Here is a 23,058-nt window from a genome sequence, read left to right as displayed (position 1 = left end):
ACAGAAAAAGTTTCATTAATTTATATTATATTGTTTAACTTTTTTAAATCTTACTGTTTAACAGTTTGAATTCTTACCTGATTGGGTTTTAAAATAGCATCATACATTTTGTTTTATATTCCTCATTTTTAACTAAAAGTTATTGTTTGCACTTAATCAATAGACAATAGTATTACAAAATAATGAATTCATGTATAAAATTAATTTTTGACCTTAATTAATGCACTAAAACTCTAAGGAAGAGTTAGTAATACTTCAATATTTGACATACTTTATTCAAATCATACATTTGTGTTGTCTTCAGCAATTTAATCTTTATTTTTGTTAATCAAATTAAGATAACTAAATACACTCAAACCTGTTTTTGTGCTGTCTATTTTTGTGCGATTTGTTTTGTGTGATTTTTTGTGTGCGGTATATGAATTTCAATCAAATTGGTATACTGCACAAAAATAATTGCACAAAACACATTGCACGTATAAAAAATTGCACAAAAAAAGACCGCACAAAAACAGGTTTGAGTGTAGTAATGAAAAGAATAAAAACATAAAAAAAGCGTTAAGAATTACAACAGATTACATAAACAAAGACATTATATATTTGTATTTTTATAAAAATATAAATAGAAGAATATACCATTTGATCTAAGAAAGGAATATTTTTTCTGTTTATTGTTGATGCCAGTAGAGTATTGTCTAAATGATATTAAACATTAAGACTTATCACTGATGTTTATTTTCATTACTGTTTCGTAACAAATAAAAAGATGCATTTACTTTAAAGCATCCACAGAAATTCAATACAAATGATATTGATTTTTCATTTACTTCCCTTATCTATAATAATTTTTCTCCATGTAACAATATGTGAAAGATTTGTTAGTTACATGTTAATTGAATTTATAACATATAATTTAGGTAAACTAAACTGCATATAATTTTCATTCAATCAAGAAAATCATTAACATGTAAAATATTTGTTGTAAATTTAAAAAAAAAAGCAAAGAAACTTCTTAAATACAAGTAAAATTAGATTAAGATGTCAAGATTTTATTATTTTCCAGTTAATTTTGGAACTCAAGAAAATATTTAGTTAAGATTTTCAGAAAACAGTTTTAAACTGAGTAATGTGCTGTTTTTCCTTATATTTATATGATGATACTTACCGTATTTTACGGACTATAAGAAGCACTTTTTTCTTCGAAAAATTGCCTCCAAAATTCAGGTGCGTCTTATAGGTATTTTTTTAAAAATTGCTTAAAAATTAAGGCACGTCTTATAGTCCGTAAAATACGGTATTTACAATTATTGCATTAATGATAACATAATTTGAATTCTAATAGATTAAAGTTAAAATATTTTCATACAAAGAGATTCAAAATTCATAGATATTTAATAACAAATTTTATTTTCTATATAAATTTGAAACTGACTTTATACAAGACTGTCCAATCTGTCAAATATTGCAGTTTTATGCATATTTTATACATTAAGTAAGATTATGATGATTATAAAAAATTTTCAGTCAAAAAGTATTTATACACATTTTAAAATTTATCATATTATAAATATATATATATTTATTGATAATTTCTAATTTTTATACATATACATATATTTTAATTCTAGATTGTTTGGGATTCCAATAAGAATTGTTGGGTTAATACAGATGAAACAGATGATAATGAAAATGAAAAACTTGCTCCTCCACCAAAGGATTCAGATCTAATAAGTATGTGTTCTAACTCATTCCGTTAATATGAAATAATTTTAAATGTACAGTATTAACAGTACAGTAGAGTACAAATTAAATTAATTAAAATGCGAATATTATTTTCATGAAGAAAAAAAAGAAGAATCAAGTGGAAAAGTATTTATGCTTCCACCTGGTCAAAACAAATTTCAAAGACCAAAAGTGCGAGGTAATAAACAGGAGGATGAATTTACTTAATTTATTTGTAATCTTTAAGTAAAATAAACTATAGAATAATAATACTTCTATCATTTAATGTGGAACAGTGATTCTCATCCTTTTTTAGCTGGTGGTACAATTTTTATTCAACACTAACGTATTAATTAGCTTTTATACATATATATATGAAATGAGATGTTGTGACTTCAATTTAAAATGTGTTTACTTTTTTATATTATATACTTTTTATTAAGCATAAAAAGTATATTACATATATAAACAATTTGCACTTTTATATTACTTTTCAAAAATGTGCCATAAATTCCAAAAAGTTTGACACATTGAGAACCACTGATCTGGAACATTAATAATTATTAATAAATTAAGTTATCATGTTTATTATTATTTATAAATGTCATTTAACATTAAGAAACAATATTAATTAATATTGTATTAATTATATGATAGATCTATAACAAAAGTTTGAAATGATAACTTTTTTGTTTGTATATTATGAATTTCATTAAAACAGTTCTAGACCAAATATCTTGCAAACTTGGGACTGGAAATGATCTGGATTTCTGGATACAGGCTAAATATAAAATAAACAAAATCAAACTATTTTCAACACACCAAATGCCTGAAACTGGTATTGTGCAATTCATGTGTTATGGAAACCAAAACAAAGTGAACATGCAGCCAACTACAGCCTGCCAGATTCAAAACTAGCCAAATTTCTGGTAATTCTAGATTTCTGGATGCCAGATATTTAGTCCAGTACTGTGTTTATAATGTTATTTTAAAAAAATGCCTTTCACAAAAGCTTTTTCCCAGCTAATTGATTTGATCCAGGTGACCTGGCATTACAACAACATATTTTGTGATGAACTGATAATTTACAAACTAACAGATGTATAATATTTTTAAATTTGAAAGATGAGAAGAAACATGCAGAATTATGTGCAGGTGTCTGTGTACAAGAATGTGAATATATAGGTATTTAAACTCATCTTATGAAATGAGAAAAATATGCATATTATAGATTTTCATTAAAACAGTTTAAATAATCTTTTTTTAAAAAGAATAACTTCTCAGTTCTTCTAAAAATTTTCAGAATTAAATATTCCATTTTCAAAGGAGCTTTCTTAAATTTCATAATTTTAATCATGTTAAAATAAATTCTTACAGAATTTGCATTTGAAAAATAGAAACCTGTCAAATGTAACCAAATAAGTTTACTGCCTTTATAAATTTCAAAAGGTAATATAGACATATTCATATGATAAATTTTACCTTTATTTAATGATAAAATATTTTATTTAGTGAAATAGGTAAGCAAGTACCAAAATGTACACATGTACATTAATGTACTTTTCAATCCACTTGGTGTATGTATAGAATAATTTTATATTCCTTTGTTAGTGCATGGAATATTTATATTCTATATTTTGAGCCATACGAGCTACATTTGTCAGCGACATGTCTGCTGCCTTGGTAATGCATGCGCAAAATTGAAAAGTTTCAAAAACGTTCTAAAGTTTTATATGTACAACGGTTATTCGAATCTCGACTGTATAACCTGAAGAAGACAGTAAACGGTCAAAAACGTTTGTTTCAATTAAATATATTGCTGGATAATCAAAGATTGCTGTGAGTTTGATTTTACAAGTAACAAAAGAAGGAATTTTAAAGAAATTTTTACTATATTGTTATATCTAGTAATTTTTTTTCAATATATATTACATATATAATTAATAAATATGAACAAATAAAACAAACATGCATATTTTAAAAATAAACGTTAAACTCCTTAAAGATTGCATTTAATGAAAGTCACAAAGCTAATCTTAATTTATTTAGTAATTTTGAAGTGTCTATATGAATTGAAGGTTTTTGTCACATCTTGTTTATAATGTGTTTAGTACTTATATGGTAGATACACCATTCTGAATTAAAAACCTTAGTAAACATGGATTGAAAATTCAACTATTTGAGAATAGTAATTTGGCAAAGATCTAAAATTTGAGAGTTTTTGACTCTAAGATGATGACACATGAAACACATTCCATAAACACCAAGGTAAAGATTTGGCAAAATTTCTTTTTTATATTACATGCAACATACTTTTGAACTTCTGAAGTCATGATACTGTATCATTTCTGAGGTATTAACAATTTTGTATGTTAGATCTACATTTGCTATTTTTATTCTGTATAGTATTTACTATCTACCATGTAAATGCTGAATGCTTTAATATCCTATACACTTCAGAATCTACTTCATACAAAATTAAAATTAATAATTTGACAGAATCAATGATTTTTCATGAAATAAATATGGTTTGTTTTTAAAATATGCTAAATGTTTTTTTAAATTTAATTTTTTTAAAAAAACAGTAATTTGAAGAATTTTAACAAAATGTTTGGTGTACAATTTATAATTAAAGTGCTCTTATTTAATTTTAACTAATGGTGCTGGGTATTATTTTTTCTTATCTTTTAGGTATGAGACAGAATTATGTAGATGTTCTAAATCCTAGTTCAAATAGAAATAATTCAATGCAAAGTGATACACTGTCAAAAGGTGAAGAAAAACCCATGCCAACATTTTTTGTTCCTCAACAAGGTAATTATGAAACATGATGAATACTTTATGGTAGTGGTAGTAGTAGTAGTAAAATCTACATGCATTTTGTATGTTTTTTATTTGATAAAAAATAAATGTTAAGTAAAATAATCCACAAGATTAATCCACCTAATAAAAAAATGTATCTATATTGATATTTTACATCATTACAATTACATTTTGTAATTATGATTTCAACTTCTTTCTATCACTATCATCAGAGTTGATAGATATACTGGTCCTTGCACTGCCAATAACTCTAATACTACAATACTGGTGTAATAAATATTTCTGCCACTTCATGTCTAGGTGTAAGTTTAGCTTCAGCATAGGGGGAGTCAGCTGTAAACATTTGAAATTCTTTTAATATATGAAATTTTCTTGTTTTTAACTCAGATATTGCTTTTGTCTTTTTTAAAGGACTGCTTATAAATACTATTTTAGTTTGGTTTTGAATATTATTTTTTCATAAATGTCATTAATATTTATATTTCTGTTAACTGTTTTAGACTTTAAATTGATAAATTGTAAGCAAAAAACAGTAGAGTTCATTTTTTAAATATTTTGGGTGGTTTTCATTAAGGGCAAGAAAATGTAGTCAAAAAATTTATAGTTAAGCCTGTATATACATTATTAATATGGGATGTCTTTGGGATTCCCAAGAACTCTCTGAATCAGGAAGAAAAGGGAATGATGAAAATTATATATATTTAATTATGGAAATGTATAGAAATCTTAGACCATGTGGATGGCTTTGGAGTTTATCAAGATTAAGCCCATATTTTTGTTATTAATATTAGGTGAATTATTGCAGTTTGCAGTGAGAAAAGAGCTATGATATATGTTGTTCACAATTTAAATTGTGTTTATTAATGAGATAGAAAGAGATTAAAATTGGGCCAAAAAAAGTTAGGAGCAGGTTAGAGAAGGGGATTAAAACTCAGTAGATTTAGTTCTTGGATTTCAAATATAGGCTGTTAGAGGAAAAAGAGGAAATTCCAACTATTTAGACAACATATTCAACATATTTACAGGCACATAATAACTTACAGATGAGTTAGAGGTTGATAAAATAGGTAAATGTAGGATGGCAATAGTTCGAACAGTATTATTATATATTGACGGTACTAGTGATTAGTAATGACATGGAGGCTAAAAGAAAGACATGTTTGTTTATTTAGGTCTAAAATATCACTAAGGACAGGTATCGTAGGCCATCAATAAATCTTCATTCATAATGCAGAATACTATATAAATTATCAAAATATGTAGAGCCAATGTGAGTGTCATAGAAATGTAATTTCTCATTTCAAAAATACAAAACTATTTCATCCCAAATACTATTTCTCATTATACTAAATCAAGTAAAATTGTACAGCACATTTTGTGGTATTACAGTAAAGACAAACTATTTTTTATATAATTATTAATCTGGATTAAATTTTTATAACTATTTAAATGTATCATAGGATAAGCTATGGTTTTCCTAATTATATTGTCATACATATGTAATAAAAGAAAACAGTAAAATGCTTCTAAGTATAATATATCTGTTTAATAAATAGATATATTATACTCAGAACATTATGTACAAAACTTTCACAATATGTAGCAATATAACAGTTTTAAACATTATAAAGAGCTTCTTGTCTTGAAAATTGTTGAAACTAATATCTCAAATACTATAGTAGAGATAACAGAGACTTATCACAATGCTACTGGTAACATTAAAATGATAGAAGCATCATTTTTATAAATCAAATATACTTTTTCTTTCTTTATACATGATATAAAATTTAAAAAATGTAATTACAAAATTACAAATAAGATTTTTTTGACAGAATAGTAGAAAAAAAGTTACAAAAATGCTTGAAAACAGTAACTCTACCTACTAACCAAATAGATAAACCAACTTTTTCTTGCCTAAGTACAACTAATGCCAGCTATCGGCAACCTGACACATTAACTGTACTTTAGAACATAGCGCAAGGACCAGTACATCTATCAACTCCATTATAATCCATAGACAATTTTTCTTAAGAAAATAAAAATCAAAATTTTTAAAAGAATTAAGCACAAACAACAATAGAGAAATGTTGATTTTAAAAATTATTAAAATTAATTAATACTGCCATTATTTTTGAAGTCAAAACAAATTTGAATAAAAAAGTTCTAATAAAATTTCAACATCAGAAGTTAATTTGCTGAGAAACTATTTTTGAAAAATATAGCCAGTAAAACATAACATGTGATTAATTTGTAATACATCATTAAATTTACAATGGTTCAAGACAATGAATTTTTATTCTGCTGTGACACTTGAATGCAGAGCAATATCATTCTTTACATAAACTAAGTTTTGAAATCAGAATTATGCCACTCTAAAATCAATTGTAAAAATTCTTCTGAGGCTGAGCAAAAAGAAAACAAGAATGTGTTCTAAAAAATTGAAAGAATAATATAAGTATATTTATCAATAGTTTCTTGAATCAGTAAGTTAAATGGAATATTACAGATTAACATTTAATAAACTACCATATTTACTCGCGTATAAGACGAGGTTTTTATTCACTTATCACAGCTTCAAAATCCTAGGTCGTCCTATACACACGAGCAAAAGATTCTTTACGTTTTTGCAGATAATTTTTGTGAACCGTGTATTCGCATTTTTTACTGGATGCTTACCCGCTTGTATTTAAAAACGAGTATTTTATCTGGGTCATTTGAATCTTTCTTGTATATTGTTGGGAATAAAGATGAATAGCAATAGGAAAAGCAAAGCTTTTGAATTGAATTCCAGATTGAAATTTCAAAATCATATAAGTTTTAATCCATTCCCACGTGAAAACACGATTATTCAAAAATCAGAAGAATTCAGAGAAACTCATAAGTGTAATCAACGGAGAGTGGATTCGACTGTTACGAATTGGCAAAAAAGGTTTCCAATTGTCCAGCTTTACACGAACAAATTATGTTGTAGATTTTACAAGATTTTTCCTTAAAGTTTAAAATGCCAGTAATGTTTGCGGGACAATGTGTGCATTTACGTTCATTTGATGTTTTACGTGTGATTAAACGAAATAAAATTAGAATTGTATTAATAAAACTAATTTTCTTTATTTTGATCTTTAAAGTCACACCTCATCATATATTCGAGTAAATACGGTATATACTAGTCTGTTTTTTGTTGCTAAATGTTTTCAAATCATAAGGAATTTGAGTTTTATTAAATTAGTTTTGATTTTTAAAAACAAGGCTGCAATTAATTTGCTTACTCAATTAAAATTATATTTTTTAACAGAGAATACTGTAGAATTTAATTTTCATTATTTCAGTTGCTCTTCCCGAAAGCGAAATGCCCGATTTTACGTTGCAGACACAGCCCTCTGCAGTTCCATCTCCACCACCCTTACCCGAAGATCCATATCAAACCGAAAAATCTGCCGAGGTAATGAGTAAGAAATAACAATAGTATTAACAACTAAAAATATTTTCTTGTCATACAAAATTTTATTTTCTTATTCAGAGTAATAATTTTTCGCCAATGATGTTTGATCCGGCAGAATTTACGAGCAGAAACGGAAGTAACATACAAAGACCCGGAATGGAAAGATTAGCACGGAGAGCATTTTTAACATGATAATTTTTATTAATTCCTATTTTTGTGATTTTGTAAATTGACATTATAAGCAAATGAATCAACTTTGATGCCGCTTGTTTCATCTCAAAAATGGGTTGTTGAGTTGTACACGTAAATTCCGACTAAATATTTCAATGACGTTAAAGGTCGGAAAGTTTTTAATTTTCTGGAAGATGGGAATTACTTGTTATTTCACAAGGTGCACTTATTTTGATATAGTTACTTGAAGTAATATATTTAAATTTAAGATTAAAATAGGTTCTTTAAAAAAAAAAAAAAAGTTGTAGTAAAGATGACAACTGCTAATTGCATAAGTAGGGACAAGAAAAACTTGTCTCAATTGTATTCATTTACTGTAAAGATAACATTTCTGATATTAGTTTTTCTAATGGATGTGGTATATATTTGAATAAAATGTTTGACGGGGATTTTTTTTTTCTCTCCTAATTAATGTTTAATCAAACAATGATGTACAGTTGCAGTTTCCTATTGAAAATTCAAACTATTTTCAGACTGTAAAGATATTTTAGAAAAGGATACATAAAAAGAAAATACATATATTTTTCTGTAATTGAATTAGTACAATTTTTCGTAATTCTATTCTATAGAAGTAATAGCTTTTTTTCTCTGTAGTTTTCAAATAAATATTTGTCTTAAATAGAACTAATGAAATTCATCTGTCCAAAAAACTTATTAAATTTCAACATTATCAAATACCTCTTAAATCCAATAATTAATTTTAAAGTTCATACATGAAAGCAAATGAAACTGCCTCATTGTAATTCAAATCCATCCTTGGAGTGGTTAGACTTTCAGATGCATTAGTAATAGTGGTAATATAAATTTAAAATATACTAAATATCAAATAATTTTTCAATAAAGCATCTTCTAACAGAATAAATGAAATAACATTGTATAAAGTATGAAAGATTATAAATTAAATTTAAAATATGTATGACATTTTATTAAAATGTTTTAATGACTTTGATTAAATTATCGTTTGGTCTCTCTATTAAAAAACTAAATATTTATATGAAAAATTTAAATTGTGTACAGTTTTATATTATTAGTTATAAAGAATAGGGAAGTAATTACAAGAAATTTCAGAACGTTCTTATTACTACACTATAGATTTTTATAGTTTTTAAATACAGAAATAGATGATTACTTAGATAAACATGAAGTAAACATTAAATACAATTAAAATATTTTAAAAAGTCATTATGTTTTTGATTGATTAACAATTTATTGCAGTAATATTAATTGACATTTGTTTACGAAAAGGGAAGGTCACATTTAAAATGTCCTCCTTGTTGTCAGTACACAATAAAAATCTTGATTCTTGTTTTAATAAGGTCGATTTTATTTTCCTTATAGGCAGCAATTATTTCATGCAATTTAATCTCTTATATAAACGATAAAAATGATTATCATTAAATCTTAGTTTATAAATGCCAAAAGGTTGACACTCGAATGTCGAAAATTTTGTCTAAATTATAGCTTATTAGAAATGTTGTGAAGTTATAAAAATATAACGTTTCAACTTCAAGTATATATTCCTTTCGGCGTATATATCTGAAGTTTTGTAACGTTGTAAATAATCTGCCATTTATCAAAATGGCAAAAATTATTTATTTGAATATAGTTCATGCAGCAATAATTTAATTTATCCAATTTTTGTTAAGTTATTTTAAACTACGTTAATTTCCCGAGAATAGTCCGCAGGTTGTTCTCCTTTAAAACGGAAGGAGATAGAACCAGACAGTTTTTTGCGTCAGTTTTCGAGAATTTTTGGAAAAGGATTTTCCCATAGAAAAAGCATTAAATTTTTAACGCCATCAGCCCTAATGTTTGACCGCGCCTTTGATATGAGCATTATTTAAATTTTCATACAAGTTCTATTCGCTGTTCGAACGTTTATCGAATTTATCATGTAAGGTAAGATGCTGCAGTCCTTGTTTTGTTAGATAGACAGAAAGTAGGAAGAAAACGTGAGAGAATTGTGCGGATTTTTCTGAAAGGGATGAAATCTTAATCTGGGAACGTTTACAAGAAACTTAGTATAGCGTACTATTAACAGATACGAGGAAACTAATAGTATCGAAGACGACCAAAAAGTGGTCATCCGGGGAGAGAAGAACTTTTAAGAAATTTGCGGGATTTCCCGGGTTAAAAAAAAACCTGGATCCCGAGATCCCGTTTGACAAACCCTGTTGATGGTATAAGGCAAAGCAACGCAACACAAAAATGCTCTGTCAAGGGGAGGTGCCACCTGGGAGGACTTAAGGGAAATAAGACTCCTACCTAGTATTTGACAAAAGAAGAAAATCTGAAAAACTCCACGTGGCCTGCCGCTCTTTGATGAAGCGCCGGGGTATAAAAGGACTCCAGGAATACTTAATGTTTTGGCATCAGCAAGGCTTTATTATTCGGCTCTTCAAAGAAAACGCCGTACAGATGAACGTATCAAGACAAGCCATTCATCTAGTAATGAGAAAGGACCTCAAGCTTGAGGTTTTAAAGTGTGATATTTATGTGAAAAAAACACTTGAAAAGAATGTGCCCAAAACGAACAGTTGGAGAACTTCTGTTTTGTATCGACCAGAGTTAAAGTGAAAGACAGATTCTCCGAGTAGTAGAATTATTGAATAGAACTACTGAAAAGTCCAATTTGATTTTTTAACAGACTCAGCTCTGGTCCACAGTGCCAAAACCAAGCAGGATTGGCTAAAAGAGGAAGTTCCAGATTTTATTTCGAAGGAAGAATATCATACGACTTCTCTTGGCTTGAACTTATTAGACTACTCCATATTGTCAAAATTTGAACCAAGACCAGATAGCTGAACGGTTAAGATTAGTGATGCCACGAATAGCGATTTTGCCGAATACCGAATATTCGGCTACGCTCTCGGCCGAAGCGCCAAATATTCGGCGGCCGAATGTTCTGCAAAATATGCGTACATTTCGCGGGTGACAGGTTACGACCTGTCTCATTGCGATGGGTGCGGTAGCAACGCCGCGGGCGCATTTGTTTTATTTGCTAGTAGATCGTGTCACGACGCGCATTATGTTCATTGTTGCATCAAATTGTGTTACTAATAGTCATAAGGACTATTAGTAACACAATTTGAGCTTGAAACACGGTTTAACTTTGATGAGAATGACAAATATCTAGTTGTCACTTTTCTTGACCCGGGATTCAAAACCATTTTCCTGGAATTAGTTCAAACGCAAAGAGCAAAACAAAAAGTTCTTTTAGAAGCTCTGAAAAGTAGATGTGATGAGTCTACTAATTCCGATGATGATTCTTCTCCACTTCGTAAGAAAAGAAATATCAATGAAAATGATAAAACCATTGAAATACCCGACAGTTTCTGGAACTATTTTGAGGAAATCGCTACAGAAAATGTGCAAAATGATGAGGATGTGGAGAAGAAAAGTGCTATTGCAAATGAGATTGATTTTTATATGAAAACTGTTCACCTAGATCGGACGACAGACCTTTACAAGTGATGATCAGCAAACGCAAAACAGTATCCAAGCCTGGACGGCCGGATGGCCGAGCTGTCAAGGTGGCAGCCTACCGCTCTGGGGACCCGGGATCGAATCCGAACGGGTCGAATAATCCCCAGGAATTTTTCGGGGGGTGGTCCGTTCGGATATGTCGGGCCCCATCCCTCACCACCCGGTCGCCCCATTGTGGGCCTGGCCGAACCCATAATGGGCCTTCTAAAAGAGGCTTTCTTAGTGCCCACAGGGCGGAAAGAGTTAAAAAAAATACCCAAGCCTGACAGAAATCGCTAAGATCTATGTATCGTCTCCCGGCAGTAGTGTATATAGTGAGGGGCTATTTTCAGAAGCGGGTATAGTTTATGAAGAAAAGCGCAATCGTTTGCTATCAACAAATGTTGAAAAAATTGTTTTCATTCATCACAACTTACCACTGATAGCTTTTAAGTATTAAATGTAATAATTTGTAATTAAAATAAATACAGTTTTGAGTAATATGTGCGTTTTTTCCCATGATTTGGTATTCGGTATTCGGCCGAATGTTGCGTACTATTCGGCCGAGTACCGAATATTAAAAAGAGTAGCCGAATATTCGTGGCATCACTAGTTAAGATGTCCGTCTTTTTCCCCGTATTCAAAAATGTGAAGAAAATTGCAATTCAGAGTTGAACGAGATTTAACCAGATAACCGTAATAATAAATAAGAGAACGTATTCCGAGAAATCGAAAATACCACGAATTTTTCGGAAGATGGTCCTTCCCTTACACTCTGGTTACCGCAGTGCGGGTTCTGCCAGGCCACAATGGATTTGATAAAAGGCCCTCTTAGTCTCCACAGACCGGAAAGAGTAAAAGAATTTCAGCCGAAGGTCTATGCTAAATCCCACACAAATTTCGAAATTCAAGAAATTCCTTCTTTAAAAATAGCCTTTCTCAGGTATGCATCCATATTTCCATAGAAAAGTGGAGAGCAAAGACGAAGACCTATATTTGATGGACATTTAAATAACATTCATTTATAATGTTCAACCTACTTATTATTTTAAAAAAAAACATTATCACTGTCTGGTTCGATTCCAGTACCACTTGACCATCCGGCCCAGTCACTTGCTTTGCAAGCGACTGGCCGGATGGTCAAGCAGTCAAGATGGCATACCGTTCTGGAGGACCCGAAATCGAATCTAGACGGGTCGAAAAAGCCCCAGGAATTTTTGGGGGTGGTCTGTCCGGATATGACGGGCCCCGTCTCTCACCACCCGGCCGCCCCCCATTGTGGGCCTGGCCGAACCCATAATGGGCTAGCTGAAAGTTTTATTTTTATTAAGTTATGGCAACGAAACACTTGGGCGATCTGCCTAGGAAGATGCCTTCCGGGAGGTCTTTTTAAGGGTAACTGGCCCATATTCAGGCGTTACAAACGTGGAGAAAACCCAGAAAACTCCACGTGGCCAGCCCGTCTTGGCCAAGCACGAACCCACGACCGAACTCCCATTGTTCAGGAAACGTAACCGCTTGGCCACTGGTGGGTTTCTTGCTGAAAGAGATCATCTTAGTGCCCACAGGACAGAAAGAGTTTAAAAAAAGCACTCGCCTGGATGGAATCGAAAATGTTACAATGTGAAAACTATAGAAGTATTTGGTTTTCCACTTCAACTCCGGTACGAGTTTGTTAAAATAGTGTCGTGTTTCTTTATGTAGCGTGTAGCGAAAATGACGCCAAGAGCAGCTGTCTCTGCATTATAGTTTAGAAACGCTTTGCGCTGGAGCTAAACACGGACGCCGTAATCTATTCTTTAACGAAAACATTACTTTCGGCTGTAATTGGAATTAAAGAACTACAATATAACAAAAAAGAGATATAAAGACTTGAGCATTTCTCTTTCCGAAAATGTGAACAAAGTAAAGAGAAAGAAGATAGCTTATTATCCTATTTTCCTATTCTATTATCCTATTCCTTATCCTATCCTATTCAGAGTAATTTATCAACAGTCATTCCGGCGTTTTTTATTTTCACAGCTTAATATCGTATTATACACACAAATGTCCATTTTACTTCGCATGTGTAGCGGACTAAAGTGGCTAGAAAATATAGTGTCAAAAATGCTTACATTTCTCCATTATAACCGTTGGGTCCATACATCGAGGTTAGTGACGTCACAGAAAAGGTGGCGCTGATGTCAATCGTAGTGCTACTTTCGTTATGGTGAAAATATAATATCCTTTCATACAACAACATTGAAAACGATTAAATTTGTGTTTGTAAAGTAACTAAATCCATAGGAAATGTTAATGAAATAATAGCTGAACAAGAACCAAACACCCGAAAATCAAAATCAGGTACAGTATGTGTTTTGTTCCATTGTGTAAAAACAGGGTACAGATCCTGCACAGCAGTGGCGTGCCGTGACATTTGATGACAGGGAAGCTGTGTTTCTGTAAGAAGCCGACTTCCAGGGGCAATCAGTTAATTGCGCGTCAGTGATGGTCTAGGGCAGTGGTTCTTAACCTTTTTATACTCGCGGCCCACCAAATATTTCATAATTTTTTGTGACCCCCATTTTTTAATAATAATTTATATTTGATAATTTATCTATAATAAATTGATTTTTTATTATTGCTTTATTTTTTATATAATAAATGTAAATCATAACTTTATTATTTCATTATCTATTTAAATAACATTCAAACTTCACAATTAAACATGAAAACTCATTAATTTTTAACAGAAAATAAAATAAGAAACATGTCGATAAATCGATCCAATGTCGATGCTAAAACTAAACTAAAACTAAAACGCCCACTTGTGGTAAGGATTTTGCATAACTTTTGCAAAAATATTTAAATTTTCAAAGCCTACTATTTTTCGTAATTATTTTTAAAATTCCAAGCATTAATAGTTTCTTAAAATTGCTTTGGAATAAAAGAAGTAAATACTGCGGTGTAAGTAGCATATTTACAGTACGTTTATTTCTTCTGTACTAACAAAGTTGTATGTAGGAAGAAATACAAAATAAATAAATAAAAACTAAATAGGAAAACTTTATCTTTGTTATTTCACTTTTCAATACGATATTCGGATTATACATCAATTTTCTTTTTATTATATTCTGAAGGAAATTTTGCATAATTTGGCGGCCCCCGGCAAACTTCTTATGGACCCCCAGGGGCCGCGGCCCCCTGTTAAGAATCACTGGTCTAGGGTCCATTCGTATTCATTTGTTTGATAAGCCAGTAAAAACTGTAGACTTCTCTAAATGTATTTTCAATATCACAATTACATTCTGAATCGCTAGCCACGATATAAGGGCTAAAATTAAAAATAAATTATAAAAACTTACTCGGTGAAATAAAATGTGCGGTGGATATACATACCTGGTACAATGTATTGTTCGATTGTATTAATATACTTTTAAAGAAAATTATAATTAAAATATAGCTTTGTAAAGAAACGTACATAAAAATAACATAAAATATTCTTTACTTTTTAAATCTTAAAACAATCCACTTAGTCAAATATCTTGATACGAGTAGCTAATGGATGGAACTAGTGACGGTCCAGGTAGGTGTGTAGTGAGTGTGTGCGTGCCAAATCCCGAGGGTGCCGATACCGGTCAATGTCAAATGCCTCTTTTGTCGCATCACTAGTATATCTCAAAGGACGCCACAGGGCTGTTGTAAATTTTAAACGTTTCTCACCGTAGCTGTAAAAATCTAACTATGTTAAACTTAATAGTCATTCGTTTTAATACCAGGTGTACACGGAAATCAGTTTCCCACTGTACTGAGCGAGTGATTGGTTCTGTTAAGCTTTTGTTGAAGTAAAATTCTGGCTCTTTCAACAGGGTTTTATTTATGTCCCCATTCCCTACTCTCTTAATTATTTAGTCACTTCTTAAGTAGAAATAAGTCGAAACCAGTTACGTTGTACCTGAATATCTGTAGTCTTGGGAAAACAGTGGAAAGACAAATTTTTATGACAACGGATATATAAATCGTAAATTTAAAGAAAATAAATTCTAGAGCTTTTTTTTGTACCATTGTATGTACTGTACGTCTCATTCATTAAATTTGGTTGTAAATGATGCTGCCAAAGTAACAGTTAATTTTTAACACTGTACTAGAATTGTACACGTTTTTTCTGCATCCTCTTACAGATGGGACATACTAAATCGTAATATCACCGGTTTAACATTGAAATCCGTAAGTAATATAAGATGGGAGAGCGGAATAAACGCAGAATAAATATATCAAATATTTTAATGGAGTTTTTTTAAACTCCTGTCAACTCTACAGAACTATCATAAAAACGTGCCAGTAAACTCCTATCGGTTGGGTTGTTATAAATCTAGTCTAGGGTGGGCAACCCTTTTTATAACATGGGCCAGAATAAATTTTACGTTTTTTTCCGCGCCGTAGTAGTTAATTGACGCCTTCTTGTGACTCGTAATTTTTTTAGTCTGCAAATATGAAATAAATAAATAAAAAGTTAATTACTACATTTATTTCTCTTATCGTTTTCGAAAATTACAAAGAATTGGAAAAATAACTATTAATTAGTTATTTTTCCAATTTAATAATCTATTAAAGATCTCGCGGGCCGGATAGAAACTTTTCGCCAGCCGTAGCTGGCCCGCGGGTTGCCCGTCGTTGATCTAGTCTGCTCGTGATTCACATAATCGGGCGAGAATGGCCGAATATCTAGCAGGCGGCTAACAGCCCACAACCGCTCCGGGGTATAAAGTCGCGTACTCTTTACGCGTGTGTCGCTTCTACCAGCTAAACCGTGACGTTGGTGCTCTGTAAAGCGCATGCGCCAATGCCTATAATCTGGCTGCTTGGAAGTTGACAGACAGGTGGCTAACAGCCCACAACCGCTCCGGGATTTAAAGCTGTACTCTTTACGAGTGTGTCGCTTCTACCAGGTAAACCGGGTGAGGTTGGTGCACTTTAAACCGCATGTGCTAATGCCTATATAATCTGGCTGATTAGAAACTGACCCGGTTTCGACATTCCTTCCGCCACCGAATTATTCGAATATACAATAGCAATCTTATCGTTTTTTTCACATGTTGTATAGAAATTTGTAAAAGATACATAATGCAGTTATAATAAAATATTAATTTTAATTAATTCAAAGTACGTTAAAATATGAAAATTTATATTTTATAAAATTCAAGGGAAGGTCATTGGAAGGTGGAATCGGCGCTTCCATCGCTTCCAATGACGGCACGCCACTGCTGCACAGAAAAAAATCTCTCTTCTTGGCGCCAAAAGATGACAATCGTCGAAAAGCTTGGGAAAAGTTAATCAAATTCAGTGACTTAACTTTGGAGCCCTGGCATAGGGTTTGTGAATTACCCTATGTGGAACTAGATATCGAGCCAGAATTGTCCTCAGCATCTTGCTCATCTTCACCCTTTCAGCTTAAAGAATTTGAAAAGCTAAAAGTGCCGGATTTCTGAATAAGGTGCCCTTTAAAAAATGAATCTAATTTAATTGTGTATGCAGAAAACGAGCTAAAGTTAGAGGACATTAGTGCTAGTCTAAATGCACTAAAGTTAGTGACTTTTGCCCAATATGAAGATATATTTCCATGCAAAGTATATATCAAGGGTGTTCAATTTGAAAATATTTCACCAATTTCTTCTTTGCAGCGAGCTGAGGATATTATTGAAAATATAGATAAGTTGAAAATATGCAATGGTGCTGCAACGGAGACAGAATTAGAATCAAACATTTTGTTTAACTTTAAAAATATGAAAAATTTATTTGGCTGTATCCACAGTTCAAAATGTTTGGGTATTGCTAACAATGGTAAATCCTGCACTCCCTGCAAATGTATAGTACAAGGCATTTACTCATAAACCGTAAATCTAGACAGAGAAAAACTAAAGTTAAAACATCAAAAACTGGGCCAAAGCCTCAACGTACTGTACTTACAGAGCTTGTGTCATTAAGTGCTTGAGAAACAATCTTTTGAAATGTCCATTTAAAACCCCCGAGGGGAGGTGTGTATTAAACATATGAAAGAGGCATGTAAAAAATGGATGATACTCCAGAAACCCCGAAATTTATGCCACGTTTTCAGCTATTAATCCAAATAATTATGAAAAAATGAGAATTATGCATCAGATTATTCAGTAATGAAATGCTAAAAGGTTTGTTTGCCTATCAACACAAAATTGAGCAGGGTTTTGGGAGTATATCAGCTACACAAAATTTTGTTAGGCAAGTTAGTGATTTGATTAATATTATGACCTCACGTGTTCCATCTAACGGGTTGAGATTAGATTCGGATAAATGTCAGTTTTTCGTGACATTTTTAAATTACATAGATGAATGGGAGAAATCTGCTGGTAGTAGTAATGGTAAAGGATTTTTAAGCAAAAGCACAGCTACAGGGCTCAGAGTGAGCATTAACAGTACTCTTTTGTTACTCCAATACATAACTCAACAGTTCAAATATAGCTACATCCCGTTTAAGCCAGGACAAAATAGAAAATTTGTTCGGTATTGTCCGGCAGCCTGCAGGTTTCAATGCAAGTCAGTTCCTCACAATTATTAATTGCCTGAGCTTCTATAATTTGTCTAGGTCACCAACAACAGGTAATGTGCAAGAAAATATATTAAATTCTCTTATCTCTGTACCAAACTTATCACAACTTGATAAAACAAATATTCAGAAAAAATTGATGAGCTACTCGATACCGGAGACGTAGATGCTGCAGATAAGTATTTCTGATAGCAATTGGGCGGTAAAAAATCATTAGGCCTACTCATATATCAGAAAAGAGTGACTTACGTTTAATTTATATATCTGGTTATGTTGCTCGAAAATGTATTTCAACAGTTTGTTCGAGTTGTAAAAATTGTTTTAACATATTGCTTCAGTCTGATGTTCCTAACTCCGAAAATACACTAGCAGAATTTACAATGAAATTTGATAAAGGTGGTCTATCATATCCCACCAAAGAACTGCAGCTCTTAATGATGAAACTAGAAGATAACTATACTATGTCACATAATACTGTAAATGAACAGTATTATACAGTATTATGTATATGAACAGTAGTATACAGTATTATGTAGCTGAAGGCATTTACCTAATAAGTTCTATTCTAAGCCCTCACAGTGGAAGAGGTTTACAAAGCCATATAAAAGTTACATTTTATTATTAAAAATAATGTAAATTCTGTATTTTTTAGTAAATTTGTTATTACAAACAAGGTTTATTCATGAGTAAATTACTCTTGTACTCAAATAATACTTGTTTGTACAGTACTCAACAGTTGTAATGTAAAAATAGACAATACAGTGTAGGCTATTTGATTTAAAAATAATCTTAATTAGCATTAATAAAATCGAATTCCTTCATGTATAAACGCTAATAAAATAAAATAATACTATATAATAATCGATTGCTTGTGATATGATTTATTATCGAACTAAATTCTTTTATTTAGCTATAGCACATTGCTCCGCTTAAAAATCCCACTTAAAACCAATATAAACATAGGATGATACAACCAGTGTATCACAACGATTGACAGCAGCGCATCTTGCGGCAACATCCAATAAAGGGACAGAAAATAAGCTCGATTTTGACACTATTTGCTAGCCACTTTATAGCCGACGAAAAAGCTGCTGCAGCGACCCCTTGTAGCAAACACAACAAAGCGTTTCGTTTAGAAACGATTTGTCGTGTAGCGCTGCATAAAGAAATGCGACGAAGTGGAATTCTGATAATGTTCTTAAAATGGGTTTTACCACATATTTTTGTTTGTTGGTTGGTTTTATCAAGTTATAGCAAGGCAACACTTGGGCGATCTGCCTAGGCCGTAGGGGATACCTTTCGGGAGGTTTTTAAGGGTAACTGGCTTTTATTCAGGCGTTAGACGTGGAGGAAACCCGGAAAACTCCACCTGACCAGCCCGTCCGAGCCAGGCGCGAACCCACGACCGAACTCCCACCCAGCGTTCAGGGAAAGAACCGCTTGGCCACTGGTGGGCGACATTTTTTTTTTTTTTTTACAACTAATAATGCCGGGTGTAACAATTATTCTAACGGGTACTTTATAAACTCGGGCTACGCCTGGTGTAACAAGCAACTAATAATATAAAATAAAATAATCTTTTAAAATGAATATTGAAGATAATCAGTAAACATAGTTTAGTGTTTCCTTAAACATATACATAGAAAATATCAGATAATTGTAATGGACTCTGAATATTACGTAGTTTGTCTTCTTATCAAATATTTGACATGTCAGAATTTTTAGATAAAGACTAAATTCTGAAGAAAATATGTTACTAATATAATTTACAAGTAAAAGCAATTTTGCTTTTACTTATAGCCTAGTGTAGCGTGCAATAAGTCATGATTTGGATTCGTGTAACTTATACTCTAAGTAGCCAAGGTATATTTCCGGCTTCGCTCAGGGAAATGATATATTGAATAAAAATAATATAGTCACATAAAAATGTATATACGTAATAAGAATATGTACTCGTAATAAACTTATAATAGATCTAACAAAAAAACATTTTACATTGAAATTACCTCCAAATGCCTTCCTCGTGGCAATACATATTCGTGGTTGTTATAAACGTTAAGAAAACTGGACTCGTTTGCATTTGAAACGAAGCTCGTTTAATAAATTTATTGCTTCCGATTTTTTGTAGGCAATAAATTTATGCAAACACAGCATTCGCATACAATTACCACCTCATGGATCCTCCCTTTGCAGCAAACACGTCGGCAACTCTCCTAGGCTTTGATGTGACATAGGCACGGTAAAGATCTTGTGGAATTTTGGTCCTTGCGTTTTCGTACCTCTTTCTTGAGTACACGTCAAAGGTCCTCGATTGAATTCAGATCGGGCGAGTTTGGAACCTAGTCCGGGACTTGAACTCGATTTTGGCGAAGCCAAACACTAGTAGAACGGAACGTGCAGTATGTGGCTTGGTGAGATCTTGCTGGAAGATAGCCCATCTTTGGTAGCAGAGAGATGCTATGGAAAGCAGTAAATTCCGTTGGAAAATTACTTGGTAGCATTGCTCATTGATCGTCCCGTTGTATGGAACCAAATCGCCAATACCAGGAGTACCCTTAAACATCCCACATCCCCATACTTGAACCGTGCTTAAAAACTTGAAAACTTCGTGCCTAACAAACTTTTGGATGAATCTTTCATTTGGCCGGCAGAGGAATTACGTCTAATATTTCCATATAGGACTGGAAAGAAAGACTCGTCAGTCCAAATCACCCTCCCTCATTGATCTTCCGTCCGAGAGAGATAGTCACTAGCCTATGCAAACCGCTTCTTTTGCTGAAGCATCAACATAGGCTTTTGCTTACTTTTGTACAAACCGTAAACTATATTATGGAATCTGTTGCTTGCAGTTCGACGAGATACAGATCGGCCTATTCGTTCGTTTTACATTACTGCAGCTTCCACGAACGTACCAAGTCGGTACTTCGTGACAAGCCGATGCAACATTTGATCTTCCCTGACAGTAGTCGTTGACGATCTGACTACTGCATCCAGGCGAGATATAACTGGTTTCTTCATAGTGTCTGAAGAAGGTTCTGACAGTAGACCCGTTTAACACAATTCATGAGTAATCTGTCTTATAGCTGTTCCATTTGTCGTTTCTGGAGGATCCTATAGAGTACTTTCAGTCCTAGACTCTGTTGCCATTTTTCGCATCTGCGTGAAAATTGGCAAAACAGAAGATGCATAAGATTTTATAGTTTCTTTCGTTTACATATTGCCGACTGAGCAATATACAAAACAGCAAAAAATTTGCATGTCCACCCGAGCAATGTCTGCCGAATGCTGGGTGCTCATAAATTTATTGCCTCCGATGTTTCGGAGGAATAACTTTCAGGCACGTATGGAGATGCCTCTTGATTGAGCCAACTTTTTGTAAACCACAGCTTTAGCAGAGTACTTTATTTATAAACGAGTTTCGTTTCAAATACAAACGGGTCCAGTTTTCTTATCGTTTATAACAACCACAAATAGGGTGCGCGTATATTTATTGCCACGGGGAAGATAATTAAAAAATTATTTATTTAATGATATATAATAATAATTTGAGCAAAATGCCACACTTCGACACGTTAAAAACTTTGGTTTTAATCTTCGAAATTTCTGTATTAATTTTATATTTGTTTATTGAGTTCATTGGGTAGTCCACAACAGTTCATAAGTTTGATAAGTTAGATATTCTCTTATCTCCCTATGCTAGTGATTTGTATCTAATTGCCATTAAAGACCGAAACTAAATAATTCGTTTCTTTTTTTTATTCTTTCCTCTATGGTCGCTAAAAGTGCCTTTTATCACAATCACATCACGATCAAGACCATGATGGTGCAGGCCGGATGATGGAAGCCGTATGACAGAGTCCAATATATTCGATTACTTATGAATTCCACCTACTTATTTAATATATTCAAACTATCTAAAAAAATTCACTATTTCGTTCGAATGGGATTTCCTGGAGCGACAGACCGACGTCTTTATTGCTTCCGCTATCCGGTCGTCCATGAAAAGAACTACGTAACAGATAATTGCAGATACCATTTTTCCAATTTGGAACAAATATTACAGTCTTAACTAAATGCTCCCACAGTACCTGATAAAAGAAATTTCTGGTCCTAATCAAAATGTTGCAATGGGGCTTTCGAAAGAGTCAATAATTTTATTTATTATATTTACCATTGGACATATTGAAAATGCTGCGAATGTTACTACGTTTACATTGCCTACTATACAGTTAAAATTTTATTTACATATAAATTTATAAGTCCATTTATCTGTCCCTTTAGATTCGAGCCCCAGGCAATTGCCCAGTAGGCCTAGGTCAAAGTTAGGATCTGTGCTCCTGTATTCTACATTAAATTGGCCGATAACCGAATGGTAAGGAATTTTATCATCATTCGATCATTTTCAATTATAATTTCTAAAAGTTAGAAAAAATAAACAAAGCCAAAGCCTTAATTTGGGTGTAGGAAGAATTTTTTTTTTAAATTCGAGTAAAAATGTGACCCTACTCGAATATGACCTCCTACTTCCTCTATATCCCCTTGACTTATAATCTCCAAAATATAATAGTATCAATGCCCCCCATATATATATATAGAAGTATTCCTGACAATTTTGAACATTTTTGATCGGGGTCTTGAGTTACAATGCAAAACACAGGCCAAAACAAACACAGAAAAAGGAAACAATGTCAAGAAATTGAAAACACGAGAATTATTTTTCCGTAAAAAAAAATAATAAATGAGTTATTTAAAATGTACGTTTATCGTTCATTCTAAGTCTTCAACGCACAATTATACGTACATAAATGTCAGATAATTT

The 23,058-nt window shown here is 32.0% G+C and overlaps 1 protein-coding gene across 2 annotated transcripts in view; it reads left to right on the top strand.

Moving 5' to 3' along the window:
* Sec16 (Secretory 16) overlaps positions 1 to 8,604 on the top strand; it is a 149,373-nt gene extending 140,769 nt beyond the window's left edge. For both annotated transcript variants that reach the window (XM_067285302.1, XM_067285298.1), the window contains 5 exons: positions 1,629 to 1,731; positions 1,844 to 1,921; positions 4,414 to 4,536; positions 7,872 to 7,984; positions 8,063 to 8,604. In XM_067285302.1, the coding sequence (XP_067141403.1) occupies positions 1,629 to 1,731; positions 1,844 to 1,921; positions 4,414 to 4,536; positions 7,872 to 7,984; positions 8,063 to 8,176 (531 nt within the window). In that variant the 3' untranslated portion in view covers positions 8,177 to 8,604. The remainder of the gene's footprint in view (positions 1 to 1,628; positions 1,732 to 1,843; positions 1,922 to 4,413; positions 4,537 to 7,871; positions 7,985 to 8,062) is intronic.
* Positions 8,605 to 23,058: the final 14,454 nt, after the last annotated feature.

The sequence above is a fragment of the Centruroides vittatus genome, unplaced genomic scaffold (assembly GCF_030686945.1).
Source record: "Centruroides vittatus isolate TY-2023 unplaced genomic scaffold, ASM3068694v2 contig_1224, whole genome shotgun sequence".
NCBI lineage: Eukaryota > Metazoa > Arthropoda > Arachnida > Scorpiones > Buthidae > Centruroides > Centruroides vittatus.
This window is presented reverse-complemented; position numbering and strand designations above follow the sequence as displayed.